We start from the raw sequence: 21,621 nt of genomic DNA, 5'->3' as shown, positions 1-21,621 counted from the left end.
TAGTGGCTAGCTGAAGGAGGCAAGGATCAAAGGTAAGACTGAAATCAATCTGAATGCATTTCACTAAATATGAAAATCAGTTACTTATATGGCACAAAAGTAAAACAAGATTTTCATTGGTTAGGAGGTAGAAACAATTCTTAGTTTCACATGTACTCTACAGAAATTAGTGAGTGAAATCAAACCCAGAGATCAAACAATTTATTGGGAAAAAAAGCCTAAAGAAATGTATTTCAGAATTTTTTTTATATTGAAATATTTTATTATAATACAATTTCCCTGCCACTTTGTCTCTCGGAAGCAGTGCACAACAAAACATGTCATCATGTAATAAAACTATTTTCTGTTCATTACCCACATCCTGGGTTAACTGCTTCATAATGAGGCATCAGTATAATGCTCAAATTAGATCTATATTTATATATGTATATTAAAAAAACACAAGATAAAGTTCCTGTTTTTCCTCAACTCTTCATCAACATATTCAAAAGTGTAATTCAAGGGGAAAAGGCACATAGTACCAAAGAAAATTAATAGAGTTAAGTCATGTCTTTATTGAGCTTTGAAGTGTGCCAAAGGATATGACCTTGATTTATAATACATATTTTGTACCTAACAATATTGTAACAAAATATCAGAAAATGTTCATCTTAGTAACTATATAAGTTGGGGATATAAATAGCCTCTTTTTAAATACTATTTATATTCCCTTTTAATAACATTTGAATGAAATCAATTGTATAAACATATGAAATGATACTGCTTCCAGAAGCTAATTCATTTTAAGATTATTTCTATACAGAAATTATTTGTACACAAATATTTTATTCACAATCATATAATTTGTTCCAAAAGTATTTGGGGCATAGTGCAGCTACACAGTGCTGATAATTTAAATCTTGCCTGCTGTAATCTCTGGCTTTTGGACAGTCATAAGCAAGAAAGGCATAGTCAGATATAATCATCGTGAACTGGCTCTCCATTGACATCGCAGTAATGTATGAAAATGGCTACAACTCGCTGAAATACACCACTTCTCATCTGCCTTCGTTCAGAGATCTCCTCACCAATTGTTTCCATGCAAATGTCAGCTGACAACTGTCCTTTTCTCCGTGGGGCATAGATTGTAGCTGGGGAGAAAAAAAACAAGACAATTACATATCAAAGCATTCAAAACTATTCAATTTAGCTTGATAAAATTGTAATTTGTTTTTAGGTCTTAAAATACATCAACTTAGAAAAATAACAATTAAGTTGTCATAAGTTAACAGGCACTTTCTACCAAGAATGGTTGGGGTAGTGAAATGAAGAAGCTCGTTTAATTTTTCCTTCATTGCAGATGATGGCTGAGAAAAATCTCTGACTGCATCTATTCTTTGTTGTGACCCTTTGAGCCTGATTTCAACTTCATAAAAGTGGATGGGTTTTGAAGGGTTAAAATGTCATCCTTAATTTCTGTGCTATGCCTTCTTGTAATTAAAAAAAAAAGGAACAGCTATACATGTTTAACATTATAACTTACCTTTTAGTCCTATCTCACACATGGTGCCATTACAGTTCAAAATAATTTGGTCTATTTACCAAATAGTGGAGTTTAAGATAATTCTTTCTCCATATGCCCTTCCTCTTCCATTTATTTTACAGAAAACAATAGCTGGCTCTTAGATATAGTAAAGCCTGAATATTGCTTTATTGTAAGGATAACAGGACTGTATGTTATAAACTGGTGCAAAAACACTCAGAAGCAGCCTGAAGTGGCCAGCATGTGAAATACCTGCCAGGAAACATAGCAGAAACACCAGCCTTTTTTGGATACCATCAGAAGGTAGGCTAGATAGTAGGCAAAGCGCCCAGGTATTAAACAGGTGAACTTTAATAGGCTACCTATCTTCTTCTTTATTTCTACTTGTACAGACAAGGTAAGGTTAAAGGCCAGTTCTGTTCGTAAAAGAAGATGGCCTTAAGGATGTCCTATTGGCTTCAGCATCCCCCTGGTGTGTGGGAGTCGCAGCCAGTGGAGGAAAAGATACCTGTTAAATTCTGCTGTTGAAGATTAATGTATCAATATGATGGATTACATTGAACCATTAAATGAAGGATTAAGAAAAAATATTAGACAGAAATGTGTTGCTTCATAATGAAGAAACCAAAAGTAATTCCATTAAACCTCAAGGATGGTGAGCTCTGCTTTAAAAACAATGGCTTAAGGACCTAAAAATTAACTATAAAAGCATAATCAGATTACAGGGAGAATACTTACTTCTCTCATCATCTTCAAAGTCATATCTTGCATAGCTGTTTGGTTCTGCAGTGCGTAGTGAACGAAGCCATGGGAAGTCAGTGATCATGAAATAGGGAGCTCCGTCTACTGTTCCTGTCAAAACAAAATTATGAGTAGAACATCTAACATTTGACAAAATTGCATTTTTTCCTCAAGTACAAGATATAAAAAAGTTGAAAATATTAAACCTGAAGCTACATGTGGAATGATAACATAATCTCAATATATATTTTGTACACACACATTTTGAAAACAATATGCTGCACCTTGATGGTTTAGGAGCTGGAAACATTGTCTAGGATAGCATAAGGTCAGACAAACTAGAAGACTCCAGGTTGATTCTCAAAGCTATTGAGTATATAGCACCCAACTGTGATTAGCCAATTGAGGAAAATAAAATTAGCCAGACTCCACCATCAATATAGCCATTCTGAATTACCTGATCACAAAGGATGATGACATGAGGGGTGTCTTAATGGCTTCAGCATCCCCAGATTGTGTGGGGGTTGCAGCCAGTGGAGGAAAAGATACCTGTTAAGTCTGCTGCTATTGAATATCAGTGTGCCTATTTAGCTTTTCCTTAAACACATCTGCACCCTTTGCCCCAACTATTGAGTGACAGCAAGTTCAGCATTCTCATCACTCTCAAAGAGGCATGTTTATTGTATATTAATCATTTTATCATGAAAGGTTTGAACTCAGATTTTTTTTTTAAGTACAAATTACTGTGCCTATAATGAAAGCTATGCTGATTTCCTAATCACCAAACCATAATAAAGAAACAAACAACTTTTGCAAAAGAATTTACTAACATAAAGTATGCCTTGGGACTACTCCATGGTTTAAAAGAATGAACATACATACAATTTTCCCAGTGTATTGCCTATGTTAATCATCAGAGATGGGACATCAAAATGCATTCTTAATAATTTTCATGATTTATTAAGGGCCTTCTGTAAACGTTGAGACAATTTATGAGGTCTCCTTTATTCTCTGCTGCCAAAAGAATGATACGCAGGACATTTTTAATAAAAAAATCAAACTTTGTACAAAACAGCTAGCTTCAGGCAGCTACTTCCAGAAAGGTGTGGGTATGAACCCTTTACAAAATGTTGATTTTTCTCTCACCCAGCATGTCCACAATACAAATAATACCTTTCTCGATTTCTGCACTGCATGAAACTGGACTCTCCATCAGCAGGAGATCTGAGGTATTTGAGCAGGAAATATGATCTTTGGAGTTACGTTTTTGAAACACTGCATGGTACATTAGAGCTTCCTTGTTAGTATAGAGGTTAGTATTCCCGCCTGTCAAGTGGGTGGCCAGAGTTCAACTCCCTGACAGAGAGCTGCCAAGTTCCATCACAGCGTGGTGGCAGTGTCTATTTTTATGGGCGGCACGATGGCACAGTGATTAGCACGGCTGCCTCTCAGCTCCAGGGACCTGGGTTCGATTCCCGCCTTGGGTCATTGTCTGTGGAGTTTGCATGTTCTCTCCGGGTGCTCCGGTTTCCTCCCAGTCTGAAAAATGTGCTGGTTAGGTCCATGACTCAAACAGGTGCCAGAACGTGGCAACTAAGGGAATTTCGCAGTAGCTTAATTGCAGTGTTAATGTAAGCTTTACTGGTGAATAACAAATAAATAGAAAAGTATTACGATACGAAAAACAGCAATAAGCAGCTGGTGAGGGAGTCTATAGCAATGAATGGCAAATTGAAGATCATCAGAGCAAAATTAAAATCATGATAATCCTGCTGAGATGAGAACTGGGCAAACATTGCACTAGATGATTGTTTTCCATTGATAATAATAACCTGCCCATCACTGTCATTCTATTGATCAAAGTTCAGAATGGTTAAATAAAAATTTAAATAACTGACTTTAGTGTATATTTGCTATTTTTCAAAATATGATTTGGTGCTCATGACCTCAAATTTTGAAAACTCCAGCTTGATGATTACCAAACTACAGTACTTGCACCTACCTTCTAAAGTATAAATGTCCCTCCCCCATGGATACTTCAGACACTTTTTTACATCTTCTTCAGTTCGAGTAGCTTCTGGGAAGAACTCATACTTAATCAATTCTCTGAAACAAGATGCAAAAATTGTTTAAGATCAACAGCCTTTCAGGAACAACAGAATCATAGAAAAAAATAGAAAAACTACAGCACAAACAGGTCCTTCGGCCCACAAGGTGCACCGATCTTATCTCTACCTACTAGGCTTACCTATACCTCTCAATCCTATTAAGTCCCATGTACTCATCCAGAAGTCTCTTAAATGACACTATCAAATTTGCAATATCCAAGTATAATTTACCCAACAAATTCCAAATCGTAGTTCAAGAAATCAATGCAAGCTTCCACAACATAGAAATGCGAATAGGAGATTTCACTCTTAGAACCAGTCCCATAACTCAGTCTGACCATGATTGATCTGTACCTCAATATCATTTACCAGTTCTGAAGAATTCAATTGACCGAAAATCCACAGCATTCTACGTTCAAAATTCCCACTGCATTTCAGTAAATGATCTGATTGCACTCTCAAATGGCCTAACTCTAATTTTAAGATTGTGCCACCATGTTTGGATTTGTCCAGATAAATTTCTCTGTATTGATACCACTGAATTTCTTTATCATTTCAGTAGGATTAATTAAACCATCCATCAACTGCCTAAGCCCAAAGGATTACATGCCAAGTTCATTCAGCCCGTCTTAATAATTTTAACCTTTTAAGCCACAATATCAGTCTGGTGAATTTGCACAACACTTCTAAAGCCAATAAATCAAACGTGATACTTCAGATAGCGTCTAGGGCAGCATGGTGGCAAAGTGGTTAGCACTGCTGCCTCACAGCTCCAGGGACCCAGGTTCGATTCACAGCCTGGGTCATTGTCTGTGCGGAGTCTGCACATTCCCCATGTATCTGTGTGGGTTTACTCTGGGTGCTCCGGTTTCTTCTCACAGTCAAAGACTTTGTGGTTAGGTGCATTGGCCATGCTAAATTCTCCCTCAGTGTACCTGAACAGGTGTTGGAGTGTGACGACTGGGGGATTTTCACAGTAACTTCATTGCAGTGTTAATGTAAGCCTGCTTGTGACAATAACAAATAAAAATAAAATTCTGGCTAAGGTTGCAAGAACTAATGCATAATTTCCTTAGTTTTGTACTCCAATCCCCATATAGTTTAAGTGATAGCTGCACAGAGGCAGCCAAATCCTTTTGGCTCATCCATAATTTCCCATGTTTCATTAAGAAACACTCTCATTTGCCTTTTCTAGATCCAAAGTGGATGATTTGCCAGTTGGAACTAACTGCTTGGAGCAGAAGGTTGCTTCTGTGCTCCAGATCCTTTGATTTCACACATTCCCACATTTAACTTCATAATTTCTTTTGCCACTCATTTAGTCTAGCTACGCCCATTTACAAATCCTGCTCCCATCTAGGCAATGTATTGTGCTTCAATAATTTGAGACATTTGTACATTTAATTTTCTAGTTTTTCTTTCTAATCATTAATATACATTGTGACAAGCTGAAGCTCCAGCATGAATCCCTGGGGGATGCCATTTTTCACAGCTCACCAGATAATTGAATCAACTTATAATTCCATGACTTCCATTTCTCTCTCGAAAGACTTGAGCAAAATGCCTTCTGAAGATCCATATAGACTATTTCTGTAACATTAGAGATCTCTCCAAAACATAAACAAAGTTGGGCCGAAGGGCCTGTTTCCATGCTGTAAACCTCTTTGACTCTATTCCAATAACTTCCTCGCAATGGATGCAAAACAGATCTATAGTTTTCTGGTTTACCCTTCCATCCCCCAAGTAAGTGATAGTTGCCAATTTCCAATCAAAAGATGCAATTTTTGAATCTACAAACGTTGGAAAATTATGACCAACCAATGCACAATATTCCCACTTCTATTTTAATACCCTGAGCTGGAAGTCATTAGATCCTGGGTATCCATCTATCTGAAATATTTTTCCTCCGTTGCCATTTAAAAAACATTAATTCCAGTAAGTTCTTCCCTATGACTTGAGTACTCTTTAACCACAGGCATTTTGTCATCTTCCTCTACCGTGAATGTACAAGGTACTCAGTAAATCTGCTTTTTCTTATTATGCATTATAGTGTAACCTGTATCCACGTACTCTTAATGAAAGCATATTTCCCCATATCACTCACTTTAAAGCTAGCAGCAATATTTTTAAAACATAAATTAGTTTATTAGTCACAAGTAGGTTTACATTAGCACTACAATGAAACTACTGTGGAAATCTCCTAGTTGCTACACTCAGGCACCTGTTCAGGTACACTGAAGGAGAATTTTGCATGGCCAATGCATGTAACCAGCACGTCTTTCAGACTATGGGAAACAGGAACACATGGAGGAAACCCACGCAGACACAGGAGAACGTACAGACTCCGCACAGACAGTGACCCATGCTGAGAATCGAACCCAGGTTCCTGGCACTGTGTGGCAGCCATGCTAACCACTGTGCCACCGTATAATGTGCCTTTTAACTTAAAACAAATGCCCTTTGAACTTCATTCCTTCTTTTAATCTTTTAAATTCAAATAGTTTGCGCAGTAAGCAATGCAATTTACAAGGATGGAGGCTGACTTCTGCCAAATTGGCACTTTAACATTCTACATCAAAGCCCATAAAGCAAATTGAACCTTGAAAATCTCCTTTTGTAGCAGAGGTACAATATGCCAAAAACTCCCACTTAGGATTCACCGTTCAGTCAAACCCACAGTGCTGTTTGGAAGGGAGTTCCATGTTTTTGACATAGGAACAGTGAAAGAATGAATATCAGGATGGTGTGCCACCTACAGGGGATGTTAGGGTGTTCCTGTACATCTGCTGCTTATATTTTTGAGTGGTAGAAGTCACAGGTTTGAGAGGTGCTGTTGAAGGTGGTTTGGTGTGCATCTTGTGTATGTTGCACACCATCAGCACTGTTGTAGCAGCAGAGAAAGTGAATATTTAAAGAGGTGATTCTGGTACTGATCAAACAAGCTGCTCTGTCCTGGATGGGGTGGGGCTTGAACGTTGTTGAAGCTTCACCCATCCAGGCAAGTGGTGAGTATTCTATCACACTCCTGACTTGCGCCTTGTAGATGGCATACAGACTTTGGGGAGTTAGGTGAGGTATTTGCTATCTACCTCTTCTTCAGGTACTTTCTTCACCACTTCTCCCCAATCACCTTTCCATTTGTCCCTAAAGCATTTAGAACCAATTTGCAGTGTAACTCCTACAGCATATTAATTAGTTGATTCCATAATTTACGTTGTGTCTATGAGACTGATTCAGTTAAATTTTGGGTCAACATTAATCCCCATGGTGTTAATAGTGGGAGTCCAGTGATGGCGTCTTGTGGAGTGTCAAGGAGTTGGTTAGATTCTTTGTTGGAGATGGTCATGGCCTGCCATTTGTGTGGCACAAACAGTTACTTCCTATCTACCAGTTCAAACTGTGTTGTTATCAAGGTTATCAGTTTGAGGAGCAGCGAATAGAATGGAAAACTGTGCAACTACACACAGACCAATCGTTAGTGAGTATTTCTATTTGAGTTATGATGGAGGGATGGTTAGTTCCTCAGCTGGATAATTAGCAACTCTTAGATCTTCTGCACTGAATTCCCAACTTCACCAAATCTCTGTATTTAAATTTTCACTCAGTTACTTGTGTCATTGACACAGCAGTGAGCAAGATGACATGCTCTTTTGGACCCAAATAGTTTCAATTGGTCAGTAAGCCTTCAAGGTGAAGTCAAGCTTTTAAGAGGAGGGGTTGGCACAATGCTATTGTTATTGGACTAAAAACCCCAAGACCCAGGTTTATGCTCTGGAGGCCTGGGTTTGACCTTCACTGGGTCAAAATGTTGGAATTCCCTCCCTAATGGCATTGTGATTCAACCCAACGCATGTGGTCTGCAGCGTTTCAAAAAGGCAGCGCACCACCACCTTCTCAAGGGCAAGTAGAGATGAGCAATAAATGTTTTCCACCCGGTGATGCCCATGTCCCACAAATGAAGTAAAAAAAAAATCCCACTATGGCAGATGGTGAAATCTGAAGTTAGTAAAAATCTGGAATTAAAAGTCTAACGATAACCATGAAACCATTGGTGCCTGCTGTAAAAAATTTCTTGATTAAGGGAAGGAAATCTGCCATCCTTACCTGGTCAGGTCTACATATGACTCCAGACCCACAGCAATGTGGTTGACTCTTGAAAATGCCTTCTCAAATGGCCTAACAAGCTACTCAATTCAATGGCATTTGGGAATGTATAATAAATGCTGGCCCAGCCAGTATCACTCAGATCCCATGAATAAAAAAAAATCTGGCCAGTGATGTGTTAGCAGCTGCCTGACAGTGAACTATCAATGGAATACAATTGTTCTAAGCTAAAAATTGAATTTCAATGTAATGAACAATTTATATATTGCTTCCCCACTGCCGACCTAAAGTTTCTCCCCCACTCACCAAATTTCTGTTTGAAGAAGCCCACACGGTTCCAGTTCACTCAACTCAGCAACATACAAATAATACCGATCCTCATAGAATCACAGAAACCCTACAGTACAGAAAGAGACCATTCGGCCCATCTAGTCTGCACTGACCACAATCCCACCCAGGCCCTACCCCCATATCCCTTCATATTTACCGGCTAATCCCTCTAACCTACGCATCTCAGGACAGTAAGGGCAATTTTTAGCATGGCCAAATCAACCTAACCCGCGCATCTTTAGAATGTTGGAGGAAACCAGAGCACCTGGAGGAAACCCATGCAGACATGAGGAGAATGACCTGAGCCACAAATCGAACCAGGTCCCTGAAGCTGTGAAGCAGCAGTGCTAACCACTGTGCTACCATACCACCCATTTGGATGCTATTTGTAATTGTAAATTATTTGAAATAATGGAAATAATTTCAACTTTGTACAGTAGAACATACGTACTGATTAATATTTGCTATTGTATCCATCCAACTACGAATGCGAACTTTGTTTCTCACATTTGGTGGGTTGCTAAACTCATGAATAATACAGATATGGTAGGGGTATGGTCCACTGAATATCTTCCTTTCCAATTTTAAAGTATCAATCTGCAATGAAATAAAAAAAAGTAATTTCAACTGTATGTCTGCAACAATTGTCAATTGTTCAAAAGAAATCCACAAATTTACGCTCTCTTATGAAGTGGATACATTCAATTTAAGGAAAAATTTTCTTCACATTTTATTTTTCAGTAAGTTTATTATCTTAGGATTTCTTGAGCAACTCCTATTAAAAGGACACTGACAAAGGGAAGGGCTGATACCTTCTGCTGAAGCCTGTGAAGAGAAAGGGGAAAACAATTTTTTAAAACATTAATTTTGACATCTACATTTTTGTAGGGTAATAAAACAATGAAAATATTTAATTTACTAGCTGAAGTATCTTCAATCCACCAAGCTCCAAAAATAAAAATTGCTGGAAACATTTAGCACTATCAAGTGGATGCTGCCTGGCCTATAGGGAGTTTTCAATAATATAACAGTGTCCGATTTCCAGCAGCTTTTGTATTTTGCTTTCTGAATTTGTTCACCCAGAGGTCACAGGATCTTAAGGGGAAGGTGCCCCATTGGAAAGCAGTTTTTGTGCCAGTTGCGGCAGGAATCCAGAGGGAATTCTGTCCCAGCAATTTCATGCTCCTCTGCTGCCTAAAAACCAACTGGTAGGGAAGTATAAAATTCTAGCCCTTGAAGAGTTGCTGCGTTGCATCTTATAGATGGTATTACTGCAGCCATGATGTACCACTGATGGAATATCTAAGATGATGGATGGCGTGCCAATCCAGTAGGCTGTTTAGTCCTGATATCAAACTTCAAGATGTTATTGGAGCTTCGCTCATTTCATTATATTCTGATGTGTTTAGACAGGAAAGGGAAATCTAGTGAGTCACTCACCACAAAATACCATCCCCTCAATATACAGCTCCAGTATTTATATGATTGACCAATTAGGTTTCTGGGCAATGGTGAGTCACCAGGGTTTATTGGTAGTTTTTTTTTTATAAATAAACACAAGTAATTATATAAATATAATAACTACAGCATTGAAAATAAGGAAGGAAGTTAGGAAAGAGTTGGGATTGAAACTAACTGAACAGCTCCTCCGAAGGGATAACATAAGCACAGGAACCTCAGCTTGTTTCAATGCTGTTGCTTCAATGGCAACATTCCTCAGTTGAAAGCAGGGCAAATAAAACAAGACAGGAAATTATTTTCAGTTTCCAGACTTCATCAATGCTAATAAAGAGGATGCATTATGCTAGACCAGTTGCAAAACACATACGTATATGTACGCAGGTTTAAAATACCGCTGAATGGGAGAATTCTCATTTCACAAAATAAACCGAGTTGTAACATTACCAGAGAAGCAATGGTTTGGCAAATAGAGCATATCATCCCAATGAGAATCAAACACATCTTATTCCTAAACAAAAATCTGAATTACATTACCGTAAAAGTGGGACATACACAAATTAATGCCATATATAAAATTAACTATTGAAACATCATGAAAATTAAAGATAACACTTTATGGACCTTACAATGAAAGTTAATGACATTTAAAATAGCTACATTCATTCACCTGTTGCATTGGTCGGAGATAAATGATACGGTTCCTTTCGGGGGGCATTTGTAAAATCTGATCAAGAACTTGTTCAATATTGAGTTTCCGACACTGTACGTAGTCAAATCGGTTTACAATTGGTGCATTGTTCACCTTTAGATGCTTTAGTACCCTGCATCGAGTAGCTTAAAAGTAAATAAACACCAACATTTATTTATTCAATCACATCTGCTGTCCAAAGGATTGATGGAAAAGAATGAAATTAAATAAATATGCAGATCAGATGATACGAAAATGAGCTCAAAAGCATAGCTTAATTCAATATACAGTACATTTTTTTAGTTCATGGAATTTATTTGCAATGCAGCACTATTGATTTAACAATACTGCAAAGGAACCATACAAATATAAGCTGCATTTTCTCCAAAAATCCAATTTTACACTTCCTTCACAAATCCAACTGCAGCAAGTCATTTTTGAAGCTTTTATTTTTATCAACTTCAATCTTTATTAAATTGCATTTAACAGCACAAGACAAATCACTGAGGCCTAATGAGAAAGAGGGCGGCTTAAGGACAACCTTAAAGGAAGAAGGGAGCTAGAAAAGCAGAGGAAGTTAGCAAACTAATCCATGTGTGTGGGGACATGACTGAAGGTACAACCAATAGTAGTGGGATGAAAATACACAAAAATTATCAAAATTTTATGAACAAAGAACTCAGGAGTTGGTCGATGTAGTGGGTACATGACTGGAGATGGTTAAATAAATAAGAAGGGCCAAAAGCATTCATTAATTTTATTATTTTTATTAATTCATGGTAAGTGGGCCTCACTAGTAAGGTCAGCATTTATTGCCTATCCATAATATCTCAATGCTGTTAGGTTGGGAGTTCCAAAATTTCAGCTCTCTGAGGTAATGGATATAGATTTTCAAGTCAGGGTGGATACCACTTGTAGTGTCTTGCAGGAAGTGGTATTCTGCCTCTGTCCTTCTTGGTAGCAGAAGTCACCGAGTTTGGAGGTGTTGGCATAGAAGCTCAGGCAAGTTGTTGTAGTGCATCCTGTAGATGGCATGCATTGCTGCCACTATACACCAATACTGGAGGAAATGATGTTTAAGAGAGTGTTTCTTGATTTTTTTTGCACCAAATTTTAAAAAAGATTAATTAATTGAATTTAAATTCACCCATTGCCACAGTGGGAATTGAACACAACTCCAGATTTTCCCAGACACCTGAATAACAAAATGACAAAGTTATTATGCTATTGTACCCATTTGAAACATGGTGATGAGAATTTTTAAAAGCACGTTAGTGGTCTGGGAACCAATGCAGATTGGGATGAACAGGGAATGGGATGTGTGCAGTAAAGATTTGGATGCACTGAGAACTGCAGTAGGAGAAAGTTGGGAGGTCATCTTATCAGATAGTTGAATTTGGAAATGACTTAAGCATAGACGAACATTTCAGCAGCAGAGGATGGTGGGGAAGGAATGAGGAAGAAATGGAAGAGAAGGGGGAAATGTTACATTAGACGGAAATAGACAATTTGTGATGGAGAAGATGGGGATAAGAAACTCAGCTCGGGGTCAGAGGTTGCAAAGTTTCCACATTCACACTATGCCAATAGTGCATGTTCAATTCCCATAACAGCTGAGATTATTCATGAAGGCCCTGCCTTTTAAACTTCGCCCCTCACCTGAAGTGTGATGATTCTCAGGTTAAATCACTATGAGTCAGCTCTCCCCCTCAAACAGGAGGGCAGCCTATGGTCATCTGGGACTATGATGACTTTACATTTAGTAAGAAGTCTCACAACATCAGGTTAAAATCCAACAGGTTTATTTGATGGCAAAATCCACTAGCTTTCGGAGCGCTCTGAAAGCTAGTGGATTTTGCTACCAAATAAACCTACTGGACTTTAACCTGGTTGAGAGACTGCTTCCTATGTTTACCCCAGTCCAACGCTAGCATTTCCGCATCATGACTTTGTGTTTAAACAGGTACACGAGAGAGAAGGAAATAGAAACGTGTGCCGAAAGGATGAAACAAAGCAATGTAGAAGGTAGTTTGTTATGTATAGACTGGTGTTGTATGGTCTGTTTCTGTGCTGTAAATACTATGGACCTGTATTGTAATCTGTGCAAGTGGGTGGTGCTTTCAATTAATTAAAATCTTACCCCAAGTAGAGTAATCCAAAATGCTACTAAGTAGGAATTACTATGACACCGACCAAATCACAATGTTGCCAACTATTCTGAAGCTGCCTGCCAGTTGTTTGAAATTTTGTTCATCGAATGTCTTTTATTCACATTTTCAGTTGCATTCTCATTGCTGGCCGGTGAAAAATACCCCAACAGATTTTCACCATGTTAAAAACACATTGTGCGCACATGAGATATAAAATGTTCCCAATGCATTGATACGATGAACATGCCAAAAATAATTCAAGCACTTACCATGAATAAACATCATTTTGGGACAATCGCGGAGTACCAAATCTGTAATTCCACAATTTGTAAGTGTAATTCCAACCAAATTTTTGGACTTGAGGCTAAGAACCTGTAATACAAAGTGCAGCTTAATTATTTGAGGCAACAACTGAACATTAAAAAAATTAAAAATGTAATTCTATTTTCTAAAACAATTACTGGATTTTGCAGTCCATACATGCTATAAATTACAAAACAAACGTGTCAATTGGGTAATATATAGCTTGCCAAACAGCTTGAGAAGCTGAGTCAGACAATCTTGTAAGATTCCTCAACAGCCAATTTCCTCTAAAATGATGGCATGGGTACTAAAATTGTCTCCATTGTCCTGACCTCAGGGAGAGAAAAGGGAGAATAATGGCTCTTATTTCTGATTCATCATCCAGTACCTCTTGTTGAAGGAGGAAATGATGAGCACTGCCATGTCTGATGCAATTATGTAGCCTTCAGAAACTCATTTTAAGACTCACACATGAAAGATGGCCTCATTGTGTTAATGCTAGGGGACACCTGTAAAAACCCAGCTAGGAGACACCGCACGCAGATGAACTGTAAAGATGGTAATAAAGAGGAAAAAAAAGCAACAACAAAAAATTAAAGACTTTGGAATGCTTCTTGTAAATTGCAGTCAAAAAGAGTGATACCAATGATAATGATTTATTGAACTGAGCCTTTATTTAGATGCACTTGCAGAAAATGATTTTTCAATTTTAATTTTTCCCACCTAATTAATTACAATGTTGAAAGTAGTAAGTTGCTTCAGAAATCTGATGTTTACCTGGACATGGTCATCCTCAATGACAGGATCACTTGTGCTCGTCGATTTATCAGCTGTTCGTTTCCGCTTGACAGATTGCCTGGGTTTGGGTTTGGAAATATCTGGCAAAACATTAAGTTATAGAAATGAACAGGAATTGAACACTTGTAAAGCAAACTAAAAATGTGGATCGGGATAATTGTAATGATACTGCATTTTGGAGAAACTTCAAAAACAGAATCAAGGCAAACCAAAGGTATCAAACCATGATATCACTTAATCTATACTTGGTTAATCCAATTTTCAGGTTTCTGAATTAAATCTTTAAAAGATCTTCTTCATACATCAAAACAAGGAAGCATCTGCTTCCACCAATAAAATGTTCAGTTTCAATTCTTTGTGCCACAGCAAATCTCAACATCCCAGCAATGATACTGAACACACGTGCCCCAAAACTGACATGCCCACACTATTCCAGTACAGCTGAAAATACTGACATCTACCTGACAATATGGAAAATTTCCTAAGTGTGAAATGGTCAGGAGAAGAAAACAGGAGAAAACCAACCTGGCCAATTACCATTCCATTAATCTAACCTTAATCATCAGCAGTGAAGGGAAGTTGGCGGAAGGGGCCGCCAATGGTGGCACTAACTCTGCAATAACCTGCTCAGTTTAAGATTCACTAAGGCCATTCAGAATACTTGGTATCTTTACAGCCCTGGTCCAAACATGGACAAAGAGCTGAACTCCAGAGGTGAGGCGACATTGGCAGCCCTTAACATCAAGGTAGCATTTGACCAAGTGTGGTATTAAGGAGCACCAGCAAAACTGAAGAGAACTGGAATCAGGAGAAAAGTCCCCCGCTTATTGGAGTCATACTGAACACAAAGGAGGTTGGTTGTAATTGTTGTAGAGCAATCATCTCAGTTCCAAGACATCACCGTAGGAGTTCTCAGGATTGAAGATAGTTGGACCTAGTATTCTATCATTTCATTAATGAAATTCCCTCCATAAGATCTTAAGTGTGGATACTTGCACATGTTCAGCACCATTTGTGTCTCCTCAGATACTGAGGCAGTCCATGTTTATATGTCCAGCAAGACCTGGACAACATTCAGACTTGGGCTAATAGGTGGCAAGTAACATTCAGGCCATGTAAGTGCCAGGCAATGACCATCTCCAACAAGAACAAAGCTACCACCTCTCCATGGCATTACCATTGCTGAATCCCTTTCTTCCAACCTCCTGGGGAATTAACACTGATGTGGAGATGCTGGCATTGGACTGGGATAAACACAGTAAGAAGTCTCACAACACCAGGTTAAAGTTCAATAAGTTTATTTGGTAGCAAAAGCCACTAGCTTTTGGAGTGCTCACTGCTCTTGGGTTCACGTCATACTATCTGTAACCCCCATGACTTGCCTGGGCTTGCAAAATCTTGCTGTCCTGTCTGGAGACAATACACAGAACACTCTTTAAGCTGTGCTTAATGCTCTCTCACTAACATTGTTTGTATCTTTAAGACTTGATTACCTGTAAAGACTAGCATTCCAACCATTATTTTGTAAATTGAGTGTGTGTCTTTATATGCCCTATTTGTGAACAGAACTCCCACTCACCTGACGGAGCAGCAGCAAGCGCTCCAAAAGCTGGTGGCTTTTGCTACCAAATAAACCTATTGGACATTAACCTGGTGTTGTGAGACTTCTTACTGAATTAACATTGACTAGAAACTGAATTGGACCAGCCACATAAACGATGTGGCTCAGCAACTGGAATTTTACAGCGAATAACTCACCTCGTGACTCCCAAAAGCCTGTCCACTATCTACAAGGCACAAAACAGGGGTGTGATAGAATACTGTCCACTTTCCTCTGCACGCCTGTAGTCCACAGTGCTGCTAAAACATCCCTCACCACCGTCCAGGGCAAAGCAGCCCACTTGATTGGCACCCCAGCGAGTTACAACAATGCAGACAAGCTTCAGACACCTGAATCTCTATTGATTTTTTCATGCATTAACAGTATTCAGACTGAAAAACATGACTGTCAACAACACTGAAATCCAAACAAAATAAAAGTAGCATATTGATCAGAGTTTAGCCCCTCACTCAACAATCTGGGTACACGTTGCGACAAGCAGCACCAGAACTCGCTTTGGTAATAAGATATAAAAGGCTTCAGAGGAAAGACTGCACCTGGCAACATTTAGTACTTTCATAGGAAACAAAGGGTCATAAGAAATCATCTGCCAACTGTGCAATTAGCACATTTACAATTTTTATATCAGTCCTTTTTTATATGCCAAAGCTTTTAAATTTCAGTATTATTAGCAATGAGTAATACAGCACATTTTCCACTTTTAAGCCCAACAAGATAAACCACTTGTAGGTTAACCATAAACTGAAAAAAATGCTTCACTAAATGCATTTTAACTTGAAGTTTCGCAACTCTGCCAAGTATGTCCACATTCGCTATTTGTGCCTCCTGTATATTGGAAGCTAATGCTGTAAGTATACCATAAACTAAATTAAATGTGCATTTATACAACACTTAGATATGTAGTAAGTCTGCATTCCAACCTGGCAGAATCACACTTTCGTTGTTCAGATTCTGCCAGGTTGTAAATTACTTGCCCTATTTTGGGAAGAATTTTGCAACCCTGGATGAAACCTCTGCAAAATTCTCTCCCAATAGTTAGACATTTTAGATTTGGGGGTGTGAAGGGGGAGGTGGCAAGTCATTATTTTTTAACAATTCCAGGTAAAGCAAGTTTAAAAAGATTGCAGAGTGGATCTGAGAGGGAAAAGATGTTCAGTGTAAGGTCCTATATACTCTGTGCCACCCATTTAACTGCTATAGATTAAGACCAAAGTTAACATGATATAGTATTATAAAAACCGCAGGCTAGTTAAGAAACATTCAATGTTCAAATTATGCTAACATTTTTTCCCAATGCTTAACATTAAGTGCAATATAGGAATCTTATGTGTGATATAACTGTAGGCCACTACAAATGTGACAGTCCTTGTCAGCAAGATACAGAAACAATGACTGCAACGTAAAACATATCCGTATTGTTTCAAAGCTGTAGAGATGCCGGCGTTGGACTGGGGTAAACACAGTAAGAAGGTTCCACACACCTGATGAAAGAACACCGTTTCCGAAAGCTTGTGAGATTACTGTCAAATAAACTGGTTGGACTCTAACCTGGTGTTGTGAGACTTCTTACCTTGTTTCAATGCAGCAGAGCACAGGCACTCCTAATCACTCATTAAAATTTAACCTTCATTTAAAAGCCAGTGAGTGGAGCTCTGCAAATGCATATTGCACAACTGGTTCCCAACAATATCTTATCAGGGGTAGAGTGAAATCAATTTCTAAAATTTATAGATGTTCAAACTTAAAAACATCATAACCTAAAACTTAGTTGAAACATTCATTAATCAGTTTGCCAACTGCTTTGACAATTTTTGCCAAATATCTGGCCACCCTGGATTCGAAGCTTATTAGAAGATTCGCTGATCTAGCTACAGGCTGAAGGACTGCCACATGGTATATGTGGGTGAAAACTGAAAACAAAATGCTGCACAACTAAAACAAAATAACTAAAATTAAAGGAAAGCAAGCCACTGATACGGAAAAAAGTTAATGTTTTTCACCAAAACATGGACCTTGCTTTATTTTTCAGATGATCGATCCGTTATAATATCTAACATTATGTTTTCATTTTAATTCAAGTAGGGTTTCAGTTTGACACCACATAAACCTTTGCTTGAATGCCTCTTTTGACAGATCAGAAAATTCTGGAGTGCACTATTATCCTTCAACAAGGGGCTGAGGAGCAGACTGTCAGTATGACAATCAAGCCCAAGCCAAAGTACAGCCAGGCAACATTGCTTGGCTTGTCTCACCTCACTGGGCACAAGTGTCCAGCAGAAAGCCCAAGCAAGTCAGGAGCTAAATTTAGCTGATGAAACGTCATACTTGGGAACTGTTGATTTATGAAATGAATTCTTATTTTCTGCGGTAAATGACTTGGTTGAAATAGATACATCAGCCTTGGAAGGAAAAATGCACAGGTCTGTCCCCATTCTACGTCAATGACAAAGAGGTAGTATTTCATTATCCCCATTCCTGACAAATTCTAAGTTGCAAAGTCAATGCTGTCCTTCGCCCAACCATGAGAAATGCAAAATCTACTCGCAGGGCAATGATCCAATTTTCCCTCAACAAAACAGCCTGGATTAAAATGAGGACTGATGGAGCAAAAGTATGTTTCTTTTCATTTAGTACTGCTTATCAATTCTATTGCACTCCCGTTTCAGTATTGCTTTCTCGCGATGAGAAATGGGACAGCTGAAAAAAACAAAGTAGCTATTATTCCAGAATCCTTCTGAGCCTTTTCCTTAATTGTTTTCTGCAAACATTGAGGTTTTGCACAAAGAATTGGCAAATTAATTCCCAGATTAGCTCATTAAATGCGATAATTCTAAAGGCCATTTAATGTCACCTTATTGATAGTTTCATTAAAGCACATTCACTAAGGAAAACAAAAATACACGGATCATCTTCTTTCAATCATAGGAATATAAAGGCACAATAGGTCAACAACTATGCTTCTACAAAGTAGCAAATGTGCAAAAATTGTTCCTTCCAAAAGACAGGCATAATTTGCCTAGATTAGGTTTGTAAATTGAGGAAAATTTAAATAATTCCAAAATTTTTGAAAATCTCGAAAGAATCAGTGGTAACTGGGCAAAAGGCTTTGGAAATGGATCGAACATTGCAATCTATATTATTGCAAACCATTTCAGTTACATTTCAAAAATGTAATTGCCACAGTCCAGTTCAGCAAAAGAACCAATGTTCAATGACACGTTTAATAATCGAATCCCATGTTTATGCTTCTGTGGTTTTGGTGACCTATCATGGTAATTTACCACAGAAATATCAATATTGGTAGGGACTTGAATATACTAAAAGAATTATACAGAATATGAATTAATGGATATAATCATCAAATGTACTGAAGCAAATACACATCTTGTTTCCACAGTACAATTTTGGAATGGAGGTATTACAATGTTTTTCTAATCTCTCATCTTTTGAGCCTTATTAATTTGATAGTCCACAATCAATTAAAATAAATGTACCACCACCTCTAGCAACCTACTGATCAATGGATTCATGTCCCATTTCCATATTTTTTCCAGTGAAACTCAGCATCCCATCAAAACTTTATGCTTCATGAACGCTTTGTTTTCCTTTTATTGTACTTTTCCAACATATAATTTACTGTTGAAAGCAGGATGTTCTGAGCTACATTATGTTCTAAATGTCATCTAACAAAATATTGCAAGGCTTTATAAATAACCTACTCTGATTTTTAATCAAATATCAAAGATGTAAAAACAGTTGATTGGCCTTCCTGACATTAGCGTTACATTATTTGTACTCTGAATAGTGAAAACAAATATTTTTCCATTTGGTAATGGACATCGATGGAGTGCAATTTTGTTTATGTACCAACGTCTAATAACTTACTTTCATATTTACCTTGCACTTAATACATTACAGTATGTATTATTCAGTATTACTTATTGCAAAATATTTACACTCACACATGTTTCTTACCTGGCTCAGTGATTAATGGGACCTGGCTATATTTGCTACTCGCTCTTGTCACAGGTCTGCGTGGATAGCCTTCGTGCTGGGCTCCTTTAGAGCAAATGAAATGATGATCAGAATTCTCTGCATCTCTAGCATCATTGCTGCTAGTCCTCCCATTTTCAACATTTAGTTGTCCCTGTGCATAAGTGGAAGATTTCCTTTGTGGAAATTCTGATGCAGTTGAATCTGTGTTGCAGTGTCCATTTACATCACAGTTACCAGATGCCCTGCTTGTGGAAGGCTTATCTGCTTCACAGCATTCACCTGTCCTGCTTTCATTTACCTGAGAGGTGTTGCATATGCAGCCAGTATGAACTGAACTATTCGAGTTTCCCTCATTACTGTCTGAAGAGTCTCCAATTGTATGTGAAATACATGAGCAGGCATGAATTCCACTACCAGAATGTGATGAATATGCTGTATTACAATGTCTGCACCCTCCATTCACAGCAGCTGTCCTATTAGATTCTATATACTGAGGAGATGGAACAGTGTTTGAATTGGTTGTTCTTGAAGGAGCAGAACAGGTTCCAGTTCCAGAAGAAACATCTTTGTTCCTGTTCCTCTCTGGGACATCACTAGCTGCTTTCATATCAGCCTTTATTTGTTCACTGGTCACCTGACAGCCTTTCTCACAACTGCTTTCCTCCACTTGCGATGGTGCTAGCAGACCTGATTGATTAACTGGGCTCTTCTTCCGTAGTGGGGCCTTGCCTTTACCACAAATGCCTGTGAAATAAAATAGTATTAGTTTAACATTATGAAACAATTGAATTACTTGAGCATCATGTCAGAACTGTTCCAAACCATGTATATTAAAAATATAGATTATAAAATGTTATTTTTTCAATATTATAGACCAAAACAAGCTGATATCCAATGCAGTTGAGAGGAAGAACAAAATAAATGGAAGCTATATTACAAAAAAAAATCAACTGAAAGACATGCACTAAAATACAATACAAAAACCTCCAAACATGCTTTGGGAAAAAGGTGGGAAAATAAATTTGGAAAGAAGTATCACAATGAATAGTATTTACAGGCAAGATGAAAAGCTGTGACAGATGAATCTCTAGCCAGATTTTTAGAGTGCGTATTAAATTCAATTGTCAATCAAAAAGATCTTCTTATCTTGCTAAAACGTGTGTGTGTGTGTGTGTGTGTGTGGCTGGCAGAGTATTTCTAGAAATGTTCTCCGAGTGACCACTATCAGATAATTAGTCAAAAGAGAAGACTTGAGGATTGTCACATCAGATCAGTCATGATCTCACTGAATGGCAGAGCAAAGTCAATGGGCCGAATGGCTCACTTCTGCTATGTCTTACGGTTTTAAGATTGGATTTTAATGTATTGAGAAAATGTTTGTGGGTGGGAGCTTAATGTACAAAAGGCCAGGTGGAAACATCAGTTTTCTATTATGTATTTTACTGACCCAATATAAATGAGCAGATTTTCACTTCAAGTTACTAGATTTTCTTTATTACAAAGAGGTTATCCTGTTCAGATGCATGAAAAAAATGAATCAATATACAGTTGTTACTAATGAATCACATTCTGATTAGAATTGTGTTCCACCTTTTAATATATTTTGTCACTTATCCCAGAATGTGTACAAAATGGATTACTCGCTTTTGCTTGGCATAGTTTCACAAGTTGAAGAGTCCGGTCAATTTTCAATTGCCTAACAGCTTGATGTTTAAAATCAAATACTTTGGAAATAAGTAAAATTTAACATAGGCATCCGTAGTGCTCTGTGCATCATTGTGCAGAACTGTAGCACTCAC

The 21,621-nt window shown here is 37.9% G+C and overlaps 1 protein-coding gene across 7 annotated transcripts in view; it reads right to left on the bottom strand.

Moving 5' to 3' along the window:
* Positions 1-231: 231 nt before the first annotated feature.
* Positions 232-21,621, bottom strand: part of fbxo38 (F-box protein 38) — a 49,817-nt gene continuing 28,427 nt past the window's right edge. For 6 of the 7 annotated variants that reach the window (XM_080201611.1, XM_080201615.1, XM_080201613.1 and 3 more), the window contains 8 exons: positions 19,802-20,566; positions 14,185-14,285; positions 13,374-13,476; positions 10,934-11,100; positions 9,257-9,402; positions 4,266-4,369; positions 2,261-2,374; positions 232-1,130 (listed from right to left, as the gene is read on the bottom strand). In XM_080201611.1, coding sequence (XP_080057737.1) covers positions 952-1,130; positions 2,261-2,374; positions 4,266-4,369; positions 9,257-9,402; positions 10,934-11,100; positions 13,374-13,476; positions 14,185-14,285; positions 19,802-20,566 — 1,679 coding nt within the window. In that variant the 3' untranslated portion in view covers positions 232-951. The remainder of the gene's footprint in view (positions 1,131-2,260; positions 2,375-4,265; positions 4,370-9,256; positions 9,403-10,933; positions 11,101-13,373; positions 13,477-14,184; positions 14,286-19,801; positions 20,567-21,621) is intronic. The other variant, XR_013888465.1, reaches the window with a different exon arrangement.

This window comes from Carcharhinus amblyrhynchos, chromosome 13 (assembly GCF_965287045.1).
Source record: "Carcharhinus amblyrhynchos chromosome 13, sCarAmb.v2.hapA, whole genome shotgun sequence".
NCBI lineage: Eukaryota > Metazoa > Chordata > Chondrichthyes > Carcharhiniformes > Carcharhinidae > Carcharhinus > Carcharhinus amblyrhynchos.
Note: the sequence above shows the minus strand (reverse complement) of the source record. Positions and strands in the feature narration are given on the sequence as shown.